Consider the following 15,845-nt stretch of genomic DNA (forward strand, 5'->3'; position numbering starts at 1 on the left):
GAGGCGCTGCGCGGCCGCGGAGCCGGCGCGGACCAGCCCCGGTAACGCGGGGGATGTGAGGTGCGCACAGGTCCCGCCCGGTAAGCTGCGACACAAAGTTGCCCTGTGCTAAATATATTGGGTTTTTGGTTTTTTACTCGCGGTTACTCAACTGTTGTGGGGTTTTGTTGTTTTGTTTTGTTGTTGTTTTGCTGGGATTTTTTAAGTTATTGCCCTTAAAGAAACTGGCAGCAACCCGGGTCCGTGTTTGAAGGTGATGGAACAGCTCACGTTGTACCTCGTGTTTTTAAAAACTCCATCTGCTTTTGCTGAAGGAGCGTCGGTAACGCGCTTCTGGCTGCACATGGATCCCAGAAACTGCTTTGCCTTACAGTTTTATTTTCACGGAGTAATCTTCCCTGTTAGCTGCTTTTTCAAAATGCTTGGCAGTCAGTTCTTGATCCGTGCGCTGTTTTGCAGACTGGCTTTTTCAAGGTGTTACCAACTCAGCCACCATAGATAGGTGCCCCTCGCAGTGCCCCGGCCATCGTTTAGGGCAAAGTGGACAAGAAATTGGGGGAAAGCAGCTTACTTCAGGATTTTAATAAAGTTTATCAACAAAAGAGGATTCCAGTGGGTTTTTTAAACACTTTTCCTTCCACTTTAATTAAAACAAGATCCAGATCACTTCAGTATTGGATTTTCCTAAATACATTTCTATTTAAATTTACATTTAATGCCTCCTAACTCTTTGAAGAATAACCACCAGCCAAGCCTCTGATGCATTGCCCCACTGCAAGAAGATACTTGTGCCCGAGAGTATTTTCAATATTCATCAGTGATGCATTTATAAAGAGAGCTCTCCTTGCAAAAATGTAAATACAGAAGGAAATAAATGCAAAGAAATCCTTTGCATTTGCAGCCTCAGACTTAAATCGGTCCACTTCTTAATTCAGCTGCATAAATACAGTTGGGAGTGTAGCTACCAGAGGGGAGTCTGGTTGGTTCCAGCCTCAACCCAGGAGATGCCATTTCAGGGGGACAAAAACACTCCCAGGGGGGTTGTGCACCTTGGACAGTGGCTCCTAGGTGTATCCCATGGGCACTGTGCAAGGAATGGGGCAGTTCCAGTGAAACCACATCTAGGATCTAACCAACCTTGTGTCTTGTTCGCCCCAAGTTGTTGAAATGGAATTAGACAGACACCATTTTTCCTGCTTTTTGCTGTCTCTGTTGTTTTAAAGTTTTTACATTTAAAGTACTGAAAGGCAAAGACTGCTGTAAAAAGATGGCAACTCTGCCCTGTAGAAACAGCCCAGAAAGAAGCAGGGGAGACTGCGGCAGCAGGGGAATCCCATCTCAGAAAAATGCTGCGTATAAAACACAATGCGGAGACTGTGCTCTTACACCCACTGCTTTTTATGATCTTGTTACTTAAATTAAACCTCTTAGCCCCCAGATGAAGTAGGTTTTGCTCTGTTTTGTAGACTGGTTAACTGTATTGCATAAACCCGAAGTGGACGTGCCAGAGGCTACAGAGGGAGCCAGCAGCTCTGAGGTGGGGTTGGCTGCCAAGCGCTATTTTGTTCAAGTATTGCCACTGAGCCCACAGGATTGGAGTAACTGTATTGTTTCCATGTGCTGCCCCCTCCAAGCTCTTTCATAGCTTTTTTTACCAGATAGAGAGATGAGGACTGTTGATCCAAACCCAAATTTGGGCTCCAAGCACTCATTAACCTTGGAATTTCTGCTCAAGGTACAAATCATATAGCAACTGGCCTAAAGGATGAGATCCCAGACCCAAAGGGCTTTACTGTAACTAAGCTTTGGTTTCAGAGACACTTCTATTTCAATGGCACAGAAGGAGAATACACCACTACTTATACGCTGCACGTGAAGAAAGAGACTTGTAGCTTTTACTGATGTGTTTCAATACAGTTTTAAAGGATAATTTAAGGAAATAAGCTTATAATATTAGCTGCTACTGGGGGAAGGACTCAGTGAGATATGTTGCTTTTTCCTTGATGTGTATTACCCCAGTGGAAGCTGAAATTTTGGCTTCCGACCTCTGTAATCAAACACATCATTCACATCTCTACCAGCCAAGTTGACAAGCATTAGGCTAGGCACAGAAACGGGTGTGTGATGTGCTGACTACTGGCTTGCATTTCCAGAACCATCCATTCCTAAGTTCCTGGAACTCCCATGTGCTATGCTCACTAATGGGATTTCATGACAAGAGTGCTCACAGCACTTGGCTTCTGCTGAGGAATGTGGGTTTTAGCACTGGTTGCAGCACATTCTCTTTCTTCTGCCCGAGGAGACCAGGAGCAGCTGGTGACAGGGTGTCCGAGAGCAGGAGTATAGGTTTCAAATGTAAGAAACGCCAAAGGCACAACAGGGAGGCATGATAGAAACAAAAACAGTGAATCTCTGGACAGCATCATGAGACTTGACAAGACTCAGATCCTTAAAAGCCTAACAGCGATATTTCTAGGGACTCATTAGAATGCCAGGATTAAAACAAACAAACAAAAAGAACCCTCTCCAATGAATGCGATACAAAATCGAATCCTACTTTTATATTTTTTAATATTTCAAAATCTTTTCTGATCTGAAAATTGCAATTTCCTGCTGGAAGTTTAGAAAGCCCAACCTCCCAGGGACCATAACTGCAAGGAAGCCCTTTATGGATAGCACTGACGCATCCAGTCTCCCTACCCTCAAGTCAGGATCCTGTAAATCATGACTGTTCACAGGGCTTCTCCCTGTTCTGTGAAGCAAGGAGCCATGCCCAGGTCCTTGGAGAATGCAGGCTCCTTGCCAAACACCAGGAGTTTGAAGACCTGGGGCCAATCAGGGCTGCCAGGCTCCCTGCCATGAAGCTGAGATCTGAGCAGAGCTCTGAAAGGCGTGGCACGGATTCTGGAAGAGTTGGGAACTGAGAAACCCTCATTTGCTTCGGGGCTAATGGAGAGCTCGTAGCCAAAAAGCCCTGGAGTCCTGGCTCGCCCATGAGCTGCACACTTGGAATCACAGCTATAGCTTGGTTTCTACATTTTCAAAACAAAACTACTTTAATGATTTCAGACTTTCACTGCTGCTCGTCTTCCTTCTCTTCAGACCTTTGCTTTCAGAGGAAATTCAGAAAATCTATTTCCATTCTATGATAAAAGTTCGCTCCTGTTTCTGGGAACTGCCATTTCTTGAATTCCACTACAGAAACCCAGATTTTCAATCAGCCTCACTCATTATATCCAACTTCAGAATACAGGAAAAACCATTAAAATTAACATGCAAAAATAGTAAGCACATAATAGAATATATTCAGCACCAAATTGCCTCCTTGACCCTGCAACCCACCATCCCAGCAGTCATCTTGAGCGGTTTTCACCTCTGAGAAACAAAAGAGGAGGCCTTTCTCAATAGAAGTTCCAGAGTGACTGCAGTAAGAGCAGGGCTGTTTTTATTGTCAGAACACACAGGACCTTTATATTTTTTTTATACTCCCTCAGAAGCAGCAATCATGGGAAACTTAACAGAAGTTAAGTGGTTTACCCTCTGCCACAAGCAAGTCAGTGGTAGACCTGAGGTTAGATAGCAACAGTAATTCTTAGTCTTGCTAAACAATAAAGCGAACTGTTTCTAGGCAGCCATTAATGTCTGCTCATTAGGCTGAAGAGTAGAAAGTTTTGATTTTCCAGCACGAAAATTCCCCTGGAATTCCTCCAGAGTCCTCTAATGAACAGATGATCTCAACTTTAATCCTACTTCATAATTATCCAAGGATAACATTTCTTCAACATGGACTCTTTAAATACAGTTTCTAGAGCAAGTACTACTCAAACTAAATCATTTTTCCTTTGATCCACAAAATGAGTGTTGAGAAGCAAACAGCAATATGGGGATGATGAGGGTACATTGAGGAGATAGGAACTACAAAGTTCAGATTAATACAATGGTTTGATCCCACATTGTCGAGATTAAAGATCTTCAATCTCAGTGCTTTTTTCTTTTTAAGAAGCCGGCATTCTTCTTTATATTGCTCATGGAGGAGTTATATCTGACATATATCTGCATTCTTCAGATGAACTAGCACCAAAAGTTTACAGCTTGTCTTTTTTCCTAGCAACCTAAGTGTGGCAATCTTTTCTAGAGAGACTCAAGATACATTAAAAAATCTCCAGGCTCAATGAACGGATTCTTTTCCACTCACTTGAGCTTACAGTACAGCCTAATAATTCTACAACTTTGCTTTGAAACTCCTCGTTTAACTTTGTGATGTGTGGGGAGGCAAACCCAGAGGGATTCTTGCTTCTGGCACTGAGTAGTAAGTACACAACAGGTATACCTCACTCTGAGGACAGAGTTAGTAGGGAGTGTACGTTGGGCAGTATGTTTTCAGAAGAAGAGCAAGGTGTTGTAAGTGAACTTAGTGAGGACAAAAATCTACCTCGAACCAAAAGGCAAAAAGCTTGATCATTGTGGATCTTTAGTATGAATACAGACGATGAATGTGAATCTTCGTAAGATTCACATTGAGTTTTAAGGAGATACCTGGACTGTTCAAAGGTAGGAGTGCTTCCATGTTGCTGACAGCAAAAGGTAGTTATGAGGGGAGAGAAACCACCTCCTCCCCAACAAACTCATGTTTTAATTGCAAACAAAGGCAGCAGAGAGGGACAGAGCTGGCCAGAGAGGGAGCAGGATCTGCAAGAACCCCAAGAAGTGGAGCCAGGGAACCACTGAACCATTCCACTGGAGGATAAAAAGGAAAAGAAGGTTGGCTAAGGAAAGAGGTCCAGTATCTCCCATCTGGTATAAGTCAGAGTCCGTAAGCTCAGATGCTTGGGGTTGTAGATTCCAGAACAAATTTGCAAATGGAAGGAAAAGGTTTATGATGAGAAGAACAGCAAGAAGCAAGTTCCCACCTCCCCTGACAACCCACTGTTCCCCTTTCTGATAACTTTTGCCTCAGCATCCAGAAAGTTGAAATTTGCTGCTAACAAAGTCAAAACAGAAGTTACTTTATTGATTATCCAAGAAGTAGCCAGTTTTGCTTATGTGACTAAGGCCAGCTTGGCAAAGACCAGTACATTTCATTCTCAGACACGGCTGGGACAACATTTTACACAGCTCACACAATTTGGATTATAATACAGTTTTGGAAGTTAGATGGTAAGCATTCTGTGTACTCTAAACAGTCTGCACCTCGTTCTCCCTTCCCTCACTGTGATAGTTCAGCTGCTTTCCTGTGGCTTAAATGCAGTAAACTAGATTAGTATGGCTTGATAAAGTTCCTTGCCTCCAAAATCACATCCCCAAATTTCCCTTAAGCAATGTCCAAAGTCTGTGTTTCAAATGCAAATCACTGCTTTGAAGCTTCTCTCTTTTCCTGTCCCTTCACAGACTTCCCTCACTCAAAATCACTGTCTAAAGTTTCCTGACTTACTGTGTATTCATATGATAATTACCTGTGCCAAGTGTGTTACTTTGAATGAAGTTCAGTGTGCTTTTAAAGAGACAGGATTTATACACATCTCAATACATAATTTACTATTATAGTCTCTACCTAAATTATGATGATCAGAATAGTTATGGCTAGCATTAAAAATCATTAAAACTCAGAGCAAATTCAATAAAAGTTACACTGATTCTTACCATACTATTCCTGCCACTATTTTACTTTCTTAAAATACTGAACAGGGACATGGGGGAAAGTCTACAGCCTCCCTCCATTACAAGTAGTTTAAACACATTACCTTGTCTGAATATAACACATTCAATTATGAGAAGCAGCAGCTTTGAAGTACCATCTTAGCTAACTGCATAATTGCTTCTGCAGCCATTACAAACTGTAACAACAAAACAGTGAAAATTAGTGACTTACACCAAGCAGACAAGATTCAAGTAGATTTCTCAGTCAGTTCAGAATGAATTAAAGTCTATCTGTACTCCCAAATCACAAGAAATAGCGTTATTCTTAAGAAATACACCCAGAATTTTGTTCAAACAGTTATCTTGACGTAACAGTATTATCATTTAAAATTACCTCAATGCATGCTATTGTAAAACCCTAAGATTTTATTATTTACAGTACATCCTCTCAATCACAGCCTCAGAAATAGTCCTGTAATGAAATAACCATAAAATTATGTGTTAGACAGATAAAAGTATACATGGAAAAGAAGAAATCACAAGACTACTATTATACAGGCAGTACAGTTTTATTATGTTCTTTCACCAATTGTAGCAAAAACATTTAACAACTGAATGATAATCAAGGGAACTTAATTGTCAATGGGACTTTCAGAATTATGTTCTAAATTTTAGACCAGGAAGGCCTGACAGGGAGAAAACAAACCATATACACACTGTAATAATAGTCTCTATTATGAAGAATTAATGCCTTCTTTAAAAGCACTGAGATTATTGAGGCACCTTACTGCAGGTTATGTATCATCTCCTCTTTGGCAATGAGATGTGTGGTTTTGTTAACCAGGGCCATTAGTGAGTTGAGCTTGTGAGACCAGTCATTGAGTATATTGTTTGGGTCCTTAGGCCTCTGAAAATTGATAATTCCTGCCAGCCTGTCTACTTTAGCGAAGATGGTTTTATTAACTACTAGGTTAGACAGGAACTCCTCCGATTCCTGCAAAGACAAACAGCACTAAGTCAAGAAAACAGCATTTTTACCAACAAAGCATCAGTATTCCTCCCAAACAGCATTGAAGCACAGGGAACAAGGTTTTCTTTACAGTTAATACAGCTGTATTATACTGTAATTAAAAAAATCCAGAATACTTTAATATTACACATGTTGGCACTGCAAGGAACTAGTATGATCTATTAAAAACCTTTTTTTTTTTCCATTTGACCTATATCTGATTATCTTTCATTAAAGTTTCATATCCTACACCAACAGACTTTTACACATGGGAGTACTTGGCTATACAGATATCAGAACATGCCTTTGGACAAGCAAGGCATAGGAAAATCCATGTGAATTACTAACCACTGTCAAAGAAGGTTAATTCCAAGTTTGTGGAAAAGAGCAGATTTAATTAAAAGACAGTAGGGTAAAGCTGTGCTTGAAATACCAATATGCCTTGATGTATGAACCTCTTTTGAAAGCTCTTGGAAACTCAAAGGGGGATGACAGGAAGACTACTTCACCCCATGTTCCCAAAGTACGGCCATCTCTAAACAGAGACATTTAAAGGTGAGAAACCCTGTATCTTCAGTCAGTTTTAATCACCCCTTGACAAGAACTTTTTAACACTGAAACACTTTTATAACTCCAGCATTTAAATGAGGCCTTGAATAGAAATTAATTTTTAAGACCAACTGAAGATTAGCCTTATGGGCACATGCATCATAACACTGAATTCTGCCTTGATTAAAAGAACAGTTTTCCAATTCCCATAAAGGCATGAAAATACACTCAGGTCTTTCTACTGACTAGTCAAGTGACAAATATTCAGATTAACAGTATTACTCTCAACAGACTTTTACACTACTTCTCAGAAAAAGAACCCAATGAATTAAAGTCCAGACAATGCTCCCTGTCTATCACTACAACACACTTTGTTCTTCCTGTAAGACCAGAGAGCTACAAGGGCAATACAAACACAGATATAGAGATACAACAATAGATCCTATATCCATGAACATTCATAAACACACAAGTGTAAACCCTGAGGATTTTGTACCAAGCAGTGTAGTTTTATGAAGCTACGTCTTTCTGCATTGTCTGTAAAACAATGCAATTATGATCTATGGCATCATTTAGAGAGCTTTTTAAGCTAAAAAGAGAACTCAAACTCAAATTCAGAGTCAAAGAGAAGGCTATCCTGCTAATGAATACTTACATTTTTGCCACAAACACATGCACATATACATTTCCACACCCTTTATGAAAGAACGATAAGCAAAGCAACACTTACATCAACGGACAGATCCAGGAGCTGTGCCATTCTCTTCATTGTAATTCTGGTATAATATTTAGCCATTATTCTAATATTCTGGAATAAAAGTGTTCAGAGTAGAGAGTTACACACAAAAAATAATTGAAGCAAGCTGCAAAAATATCAAAGTCAATGTTAAAAGCAGATTTGGAGCAGTAGTGCTCTAATGGCAATCCAGCATGAGGTACATGAGGGAGTTGTGAAGAAACAGCTCTTTTGCTTGTGAAAGGTACAAAAGTATTAAGATTATTAAGTAATGAAATCAACTAATTATGAATTTAATAGAAAGCAAGACTTTCAAGTTTCTGCTCTACTGAAATGTGAATGCTAAATCTCACAATATAAGTGCAGTATGCTCTTTGTTCTGGAAATTGTGCCAAATAACTATCTGTAATAAAGATATGTAAGTAAATAAAATGTTGAAAATATAACACAATCGAAAAGGCACTTTATTCTGCTGCTTTTCTACATACTTCTTTTGTTTCTCTTTGTAACTAAAACATGGCAAGCAAAGAGCATTTTCAGTTGAGGCACTGAATACATAGCCAGTGTTTAAAGACAGCCATACTTACATGTTCCACAACTCTATTCTTTAAATCTTTCCACCTCTTTTCACCTTCCTCTGTACAGCCAAAAACATCTGTTGCAGGACTGTCAAGGGATCCTTCTCTCAATTCTTTCCCGTATTCCTCAACTAGGGAAGTCCATCGCATCAATTCCATGGTGGTAAAGAGTTTTAGGAGGTCTCTAAATAGTTTAGTACAGTTGATTTACAATCTTGTATTAATAAGGCTCATTTCATATTTAAATAGATCAAATAAATAATTTTCAATGTTTTTATTTTATTGCCATTAATATTTATTGTTCTTCATGAACGTACTTTAATACATCACATTATCAGGGGGCAGCTCAAGTCAGACTGTGTTTCTAATAAAGATCTTTCTCTTATAAAAAGACATTTATTTTAATGTAGAACTTGCACAATCATGAAAATTTTGCAGTATTTTTCATACAGCATTTAATTCTGAAATCCTTACAGCACACTCAGCGTAAACAAGTTTCACTTCCACAGCTATTTTGAGAGAGAGACATTTATTCAAATCTAAGAACTGCTTATTAGAAAGAATACTTACTTATACTTCGGGATTTCTTCTAGCTTTTTGTCACTACTAATTCTATGCACCAAATCAGATTGTTCATTGTCATAAGGTGAAAGAATAACGTAAAGAACAACGCTCTTCAGTGCCTGTTTAAGAGGAAAGAAGGGTTTTTTCCCATAATTAAACAGAGGAATTGAGAACACTGCTCACAGAGCTTAGAGCTTAACATGTAAAAGGCTTAAGCCCAGAGCACTAAGGAGTTAAGGTGAAATTGTTATCTTGCAGAAATGAACCCTCATTCACAGAGATACATTTAAATTGATTCAGGTTAACTAAAGTTCTAGTATTTAAAATAAATACATGAAAAAAATAATTTCAAATATGCAACATCTGTACAAACAGTGTCATTTAGACCACACTTGCACAGCTGCTTCTAATTTCTGCACTTGTATAAAACAGACAAGGCATTCTCAAGATTCCAAAGACAATATAATGAGGATGTTAGTTATAAATACTCATTTGAAATCAACTTTATTGTATCTGTTTTCAACTAACCAAGTTGTTAATATGATCATCTAAAAACCCCTAAAATAGACTGATGAGCTATTTAATCTGCTGTAAATTTATCTGGCAACGAAACTGGTATTTGCCACACGAAAATACAGACATTTTGTATGTAACTGTTTTTTTACCTGCTGCCACTTGTCACTTTCAGCCTGGATACACGGAGTATCATAAATGGCTCTGTAGTGCTTACAGATGGAGAGGTAGGAGCCTTCATGTTGATCAAGCTGGATCATTAAGTTGTAGTATTTCAACTTTAGTTTCTGAAACAGTATCAAACAATAAAATTAATACAGCCTCCTGAATCATGTAAATTAAATTCAACTGAATCCCAGAAAACAGAGGGATTCAAACACACTTGAACTTGAAGAAAGGCACATCAGATTAAAATTGGGATGGGTGGAGGGAGAGAAATCCTCCAATGACTTACTTCTGTGTTTTCTTCTTGAAAAAACTTTGTATTAATTTTTTTGCTGATAATTTGAGTCCGAATATAGTCTTTTACAGCTAGACAGAGTCTCATCTGCTCCAAGATAAATTCTACACGTTCTTTCTTTTCCATTGAACCGTAAGTTTCCACCTAAAATGAAAATGTAACTATTTAACACTGTCAGAAGTCTTAAGTGTGCAAGAAGAGTGGGAGGTTGTCGGGGTGGGGGGGAACCAAAAGGACAGAAAAACCAGCTATTCCAGAGCAAGTGAAAATGGAGAAAAGGATAATCAATTTTAAATTACAGCCCCCCCTTACACTGTAAGAATGCACTAACACTAAACTCAATGCACTACCTAGAGAATTGAAATCTGTTTTCCAAGTTTGAAATAGGTTAGGTTGTAACCTAACCATGAGACTAACAAAAGGAGGTAAAAATGAATTACACTTTCACTAATAACAGTTAATCTCATTCCAGGCACTACCTATTAAGCTTCTAAACAATAACCTAAGAGCAGCCAGAACTAAATTTTATTGCTGACACATTTTTGAATTTCAAAGCGTGTTACCTGCAATTCTTGCAGAATAGAGGCGGCCTCTTTCACTTCACCATTCTGCTCTTTTATTGTTGCAAGTGTCTTTGTCAGGCGAGCACGTTCAATTTCCACATATATCTGAAATCAGAAATAGTGCTTTAACCACTGGAATTTTATAAAGAGTGCAAAATCTAAGACCACAACCCCTCTAAGACATACATTTCATGTTTTCATACAACCAATTAATTCCCTGGGTATCTATACACTTTACTGACAGTACAATATACACAGATAAAATACGATGGCTAGTTGACACACTGGAACTATTTGTACCAAATTAATCTAAAAAATAATGTTGAAACTCATCTACCATTCTTTAAACAAACACAAAAAGAATGAACACTGTAAGTATTAGATATTTTGTCTGCTAAAATGTATTGAAACAGATATGAAGTTAAGACTTTACTGGTTAATGTGCACTAAGCATTACTGTTTGCATTATTTCACTCACTCCTAATCAGCCATAAATTAACAGTTCTTGATTACTAACAATTTAGATAACTTTGAACAGTCAAAGGCTGTAACATGATGGTGAGGGGTCTGGAGAACAAGCCTGATGAGGAGCGGCTGAGGGAACTGGGGTTGTTTAGCCTGGAGAAGAGAAGGCTGAGGGGAGACCTCATCACCACCTACAACTGCCTCAAGGGAGGTTGTAGAGAGGTGGGTGCTGGTCTCTTCTCCCAGGTGATGGGGGATAGAACAAGGGGAAACGGCACCAAGCTGTGCCAAGGGAGGTTCAGGTTAGAGCTAAGGAGGAAGTTCTTTACTGAGAGGGTCATCAGAAGCTGGAACAGGCTGCCCAGGGAGGTGGTGGAGTCACCATCCCTGGATGTGTTTAAAGAGCGGGTAGATGAGGTACTTAGGGATATGGTTTAGGGGGTAGACAGGAATGGTTGGACGTGATGATCTCAGAGGTCTTTTCCAACCGAGCGATTCTGTGTGATTGTGTGATTAATAAAAATTCGCCTTAATCCAGAATTGACAATTTTCTTAAAAGAAGAGGAATATTTTGTAAATAATTATCTTAGTATAACGTTTTGATACCACCTTCAGGTGACTGTGTATGTAACACCTTGCTAAGTGCAGGAGAAATTAAACCAAACCTGCCCAATTCTCTAACAAATTCAAATACATAACATTTTAAAAAGTGAAAAATAAAAAGCATTTTATAACTCTGAAATGTATTATTAACTACATCAATAATACATCAAAACATTTATGTCATGGAAATATGTCAGCATATTTCAGCAAATTATTTAAATATGAAATCTGGAAAATATTTGCAGTCTTTTGGAAAGAAATACACTACTTGGCATCTCAGGCTAATTTAAAAATCTACTTCTGCTCTTATTCGAACAAGATTAAAACTAATGTTAAACGGCTATGCTTTTAAAGAAGGTCAACATTTTTATTCTACCTTTTAGACATTCAGTCTTAAAACAAAATCTTACTTTTCCTTCTGTAACCATACGCAACGTGTCGATTAAGCGCAGTTTGACTGGTAAATCTGTGATGTCTTCAACGTAAGTACAGCACTGCTGGACCATTTTAGCAACTGCCTAGTACAATAACAAAAAAAAACCCATACTGTGTTTAGATTTCTCAAATGCATTCAAACTGTAACACTCAGAGACAAGTACTAAAGAGTTTCATGACAAACTAAAAAGACTGATCTCAACAAAAAACATGCAAGATACATTCAATGACTGGGATTCATAAAACTCTGTAGAATATTAGCAACTGATGCAAGAAGTCAAATGCAACGCTGTTCTGTCATTTCTTTCTTCTCAGTTTTCCCAATGATATTCAAAATAATTCATCCCATGCAGTTCCTTCTTGAAAAGCAGTACTCCTGCCAAATCCACACAACTCTCACATGGACCAACAAAACTTATCTGTTTGCCCTAAGACCTGCACACCTAAGGGAAGGTACATCTTCTCTTAAGTGTGTGCACTAGCCCTTCTCTTTAGGACACCTGTAGATTTTTGAGGAAAGGAAGGAAATGGAGTCATTATTTCCAACTGATGCTTTCCCATCTCTGCATATTCTCAAACAGGCACTAGCAAGCTGCCATCCTTCAGTGGCAGAGTATGTTCTTCTGATAACAACACTGACAAAGCTGTTACAATTGTTATTGTCTACCTCTAAAATAAAAATTAAAAAACAAAACCTGAATGAAACTTCTTCCTCAAGAAGAAAATTTAGCTGAAATGATGCAAGTCTTCAGTCATAGTTTGTGCAACTTAGAGAACTACACGGTACTCTACTTTTATACCAACTCCTACTAATGTTCCGGCATATTAAAAAGCAGGTAAGCTTTTTCTTCCTAAAGCAATGATGTCATTAAAATTACCTGTTGCTGACTTCTAAGTCAAACTAAACACACAGTGCAATAAACTTCTGCCTTCTTAAATGCAGGTGCTTTCAGCTATCCTGATATCCAATTCCTCAGACAAAACTGAATTCCAGAGTATGACAGCTTCAAAAGCAATCACGTAAACACGCACCTTACTTGATCACAATGAACCGCATTAATGCTCGTTAATGTACACCTTGTGAACGTGAAAAATTAAGAGTATCATAGAATCACAGAATACCAGGTTGGAAGAGACCACAAGGGTCATCCAGTCCAACCTCTCGAGGTAAAAGTACAGTTTAAATGAGGTAAGTCAGCACCCTGTCAAGCTGACTCTTAAAACTGACCAATGTAGGGGAGTTTACCACTTCCCCTGGGAGGATTGTTCCAATGTCTGACTGATCTCATGGTAAATATAATGTATGATATGTTTACTATACAGACTATAGAAAAGATGAACCACCACCTAAAAGCACTGGTATGCACAAAGCAGAGAACACACAGCTGTGTTGCCAAAAATGGCAAGCTGGACCACACGGACCTCAGGCACAAGGTGAAGACAGACTAATTGCTTTCATAGCTCTACCAAAAAACATCAACAGAAACTAATAAAAATATTCAGACAGGTGCTCCAAAGTCAGGAAAGCCCCTACACACAGGGGGGAATCAGATACATAATACAGCTCCAAATACTTTCTTTTTTGTTTCAAAGGGTTAAATTCACCTGTTTTAACTGACTTCTTCTCTTTGATAGAAGAATAATATTTTCATTAAGGGCATCCCAGTCTTTAGCTTCATAACACATTTTCACTATAGCAACTAAGATACGGGACGTGGAGACCATGTCAGATGCCTGTAACAAACAAACAACACATTAGTGATGCGATAAACAACCTGCAGACCTCTACCATTTGTACTTCTATTATACAAAGGGGGGGAAAACTGATTATATCTAGCCTCGTTGGTTCCTTTTTAAAGAAAAGAACAACAAAAGAGAAAAACTGATGCTGCAATTCCCTTCACAACTTTAATGCAGTGGAACAGGAGGCTATGTAGGACAACCCAGCATAAATGTTGCATACGATGTGCTACACCATGTGCTGCTTACCGTTCGTGTTTGTTTTTCCAAGGAAAGAAGGTTTTCAATTACTTCTTGCAATCTTCCTTCCTAATGCAAAAGGAAAAGAATTATCACCATGAGTGAAGAACACAGTCCAGTTTAAATTGAGAGTAGTTTTAATACTCATGTATGTAAAAAAACACTGACTAGCCTGTACACTCATTTTTAAATTGGTTTTTCTTTTTCCGCCTAAAAAACAGAAACAGACATAGTACTAACCTTAAATATATGGTTCTACACACAGATAAAACTGGAAAGGTACTAGTTCCATTTTTGCCCAATATACGCTATACATTGTCTGTCTTGAGCAAGAAACCTAGCAAGTTTCGGACAGGTTTGGTTAGCTTACATCCACTGAGCCAGAGGGAAGACTGATTTCTTTCCTAGCCAAAACAAAGCTTTAAGTGAGAACAGATACGTAATCAGATACCTCGGCCAAAAGACTGGTTTATTATTACTTTCATCCACGTTCACCATAACTTAATTACAGCGTATTACAAAAAGCATAAACTACATGTTTTACAGTCTAAGCATGGAATTATAATAGTCCTGGGTTTTGAGAACTATTTGCTTTTGTTTAGAGGAGTTAAAAACACCAGAATATACTTTTAGTGCTAAGTTGTAATTTCTAGCAAAAATCTTGTTAAAAAAAAAGTTAACACGGGAGAATTTGTAACAGAATTTGGCAACTATAGGGCTGCAAAAATGGTTAGAAACTAGAAAATTAGTAAAAAAAAGAGAAAATGAAAATTATTTCTAAAAACATGCCCACTCTGCTGAAATCTCAGCTATATACAACGGTTTGCCAAATATGTGCTCTTAGTGCCACAAAATCTACATGTTATGTGGCAATGAAACATTGTCAGGCTATCTATACCTACTGTGCTTGTGGGATAAAACACCTGTGCCTATTCTCCATACATTACAGTCTTAAGATAGTGTAAGATGCAATTTACTTATCTTAAGGCTACTGCCTTCAGAATTCTACAATATGCTATGTAGTACAACACGTCTGTCACAACGAGACATGTGGATCAAGCTGAGCATTTGCAGCACATAAAGAATCAGATGCCGTCCTACTGGTAAAGAACATACCAGCAAATCCAATCTGTCTGGTCTGAGTTGTGTAAGAATCTCTAAATGACAGAAGAAGTCCATAAAAAAACCCTTACAATACACCATACACATGATTATCTCTACGATCCCATCAGCAAGACATTCTGTGGTTGCCTATGGCTGGGTGCACATACACATTTGCTCAGCAGATGCCAGACCAGTGTGCCATGGCTCTGATCCTTCACCCCAGTCTTTTGGGGCACGGACACAACTGAGTCAGAGGGATGCACAGCGCTGCCTGTCTAACCTCAGAGTAAAGAATCACAGAGTGGTTTGGGTTGGAAGGGACCTTAAAGATCATCCAGTCCAACTCCTGCCATGGGCAAGGACACCTCCCACCAGCCCAGGCTGCTCAAAGCCCTGGCCAACCTGGCCTTGAACATTTCCAGGGAGGGAGCATCCACAACTTCTCTGGACAACCTATGCCAGCACCTCACTACTCTCTGAGTAAAGATTTTCTTCCTAATATCTGACACAGGATCAATTACACGAAGGCAGCTCTGGCACACAGCAGTCCTAGGATGAACAAGCAACCTACGTGTCTGCCCAGCTGCGCTGCCCACACAAAGTGGCAGCAGGGCAAAGCCACGTCCGCTCTGGGGGACTCGGACCCTCC

General features: G+C 39.0%; 1 protein-coding gene across 1 annotated transcript; it reads right to left on the reverse strand.

Annotated features, from left to right (window-relative positions):
* Positions 1–6,190: 6,190 nt before the first annotated feature.
* PSMD12 (proteasome (prosome, macropain) 26S subunit, non-ATPase, 12) lies at positions 6,191–15,597 on the reverse strand (the record flags this gene model as incomplete). The annotated part of the gene is made up of 11 exons (XM_010189333.1): positions 6,191–6,631; positions 7,926–8,003; positions 8,519–8,693; positions 9,080–9,192; positions 9,739–9,873; positions 10,041–10,190; positions 10,610–10,714; positions 12,088–12,195; positions 13,718–13,846; positions 14,102–14,161; positions 15,589–15,597. Coding segments are annotated over 11 exons (1,272 nt in total), but the record flags the coding sequence as incomplete, so codon positions are not given.
* Between the last annotated feature and the right edge of the window lie 248 nt (positions 15,598–15,845).

This window comes from Mesitornis unicolor, unplaced genomic scaffold (genome assembly GCF_000695765.1).
Source record: "Mesitornis unicolor isolate BGI_N332 unplaced genomic scaffold, ASM69576v1 scaffold34807, whole genome shotgun sequence".
NCBI lineage: Eukaryota > Metazoa > Chordata > Aves > Mesitornithiformes > Mesitornithidae > Mesitornis > Mesitornis unicolor.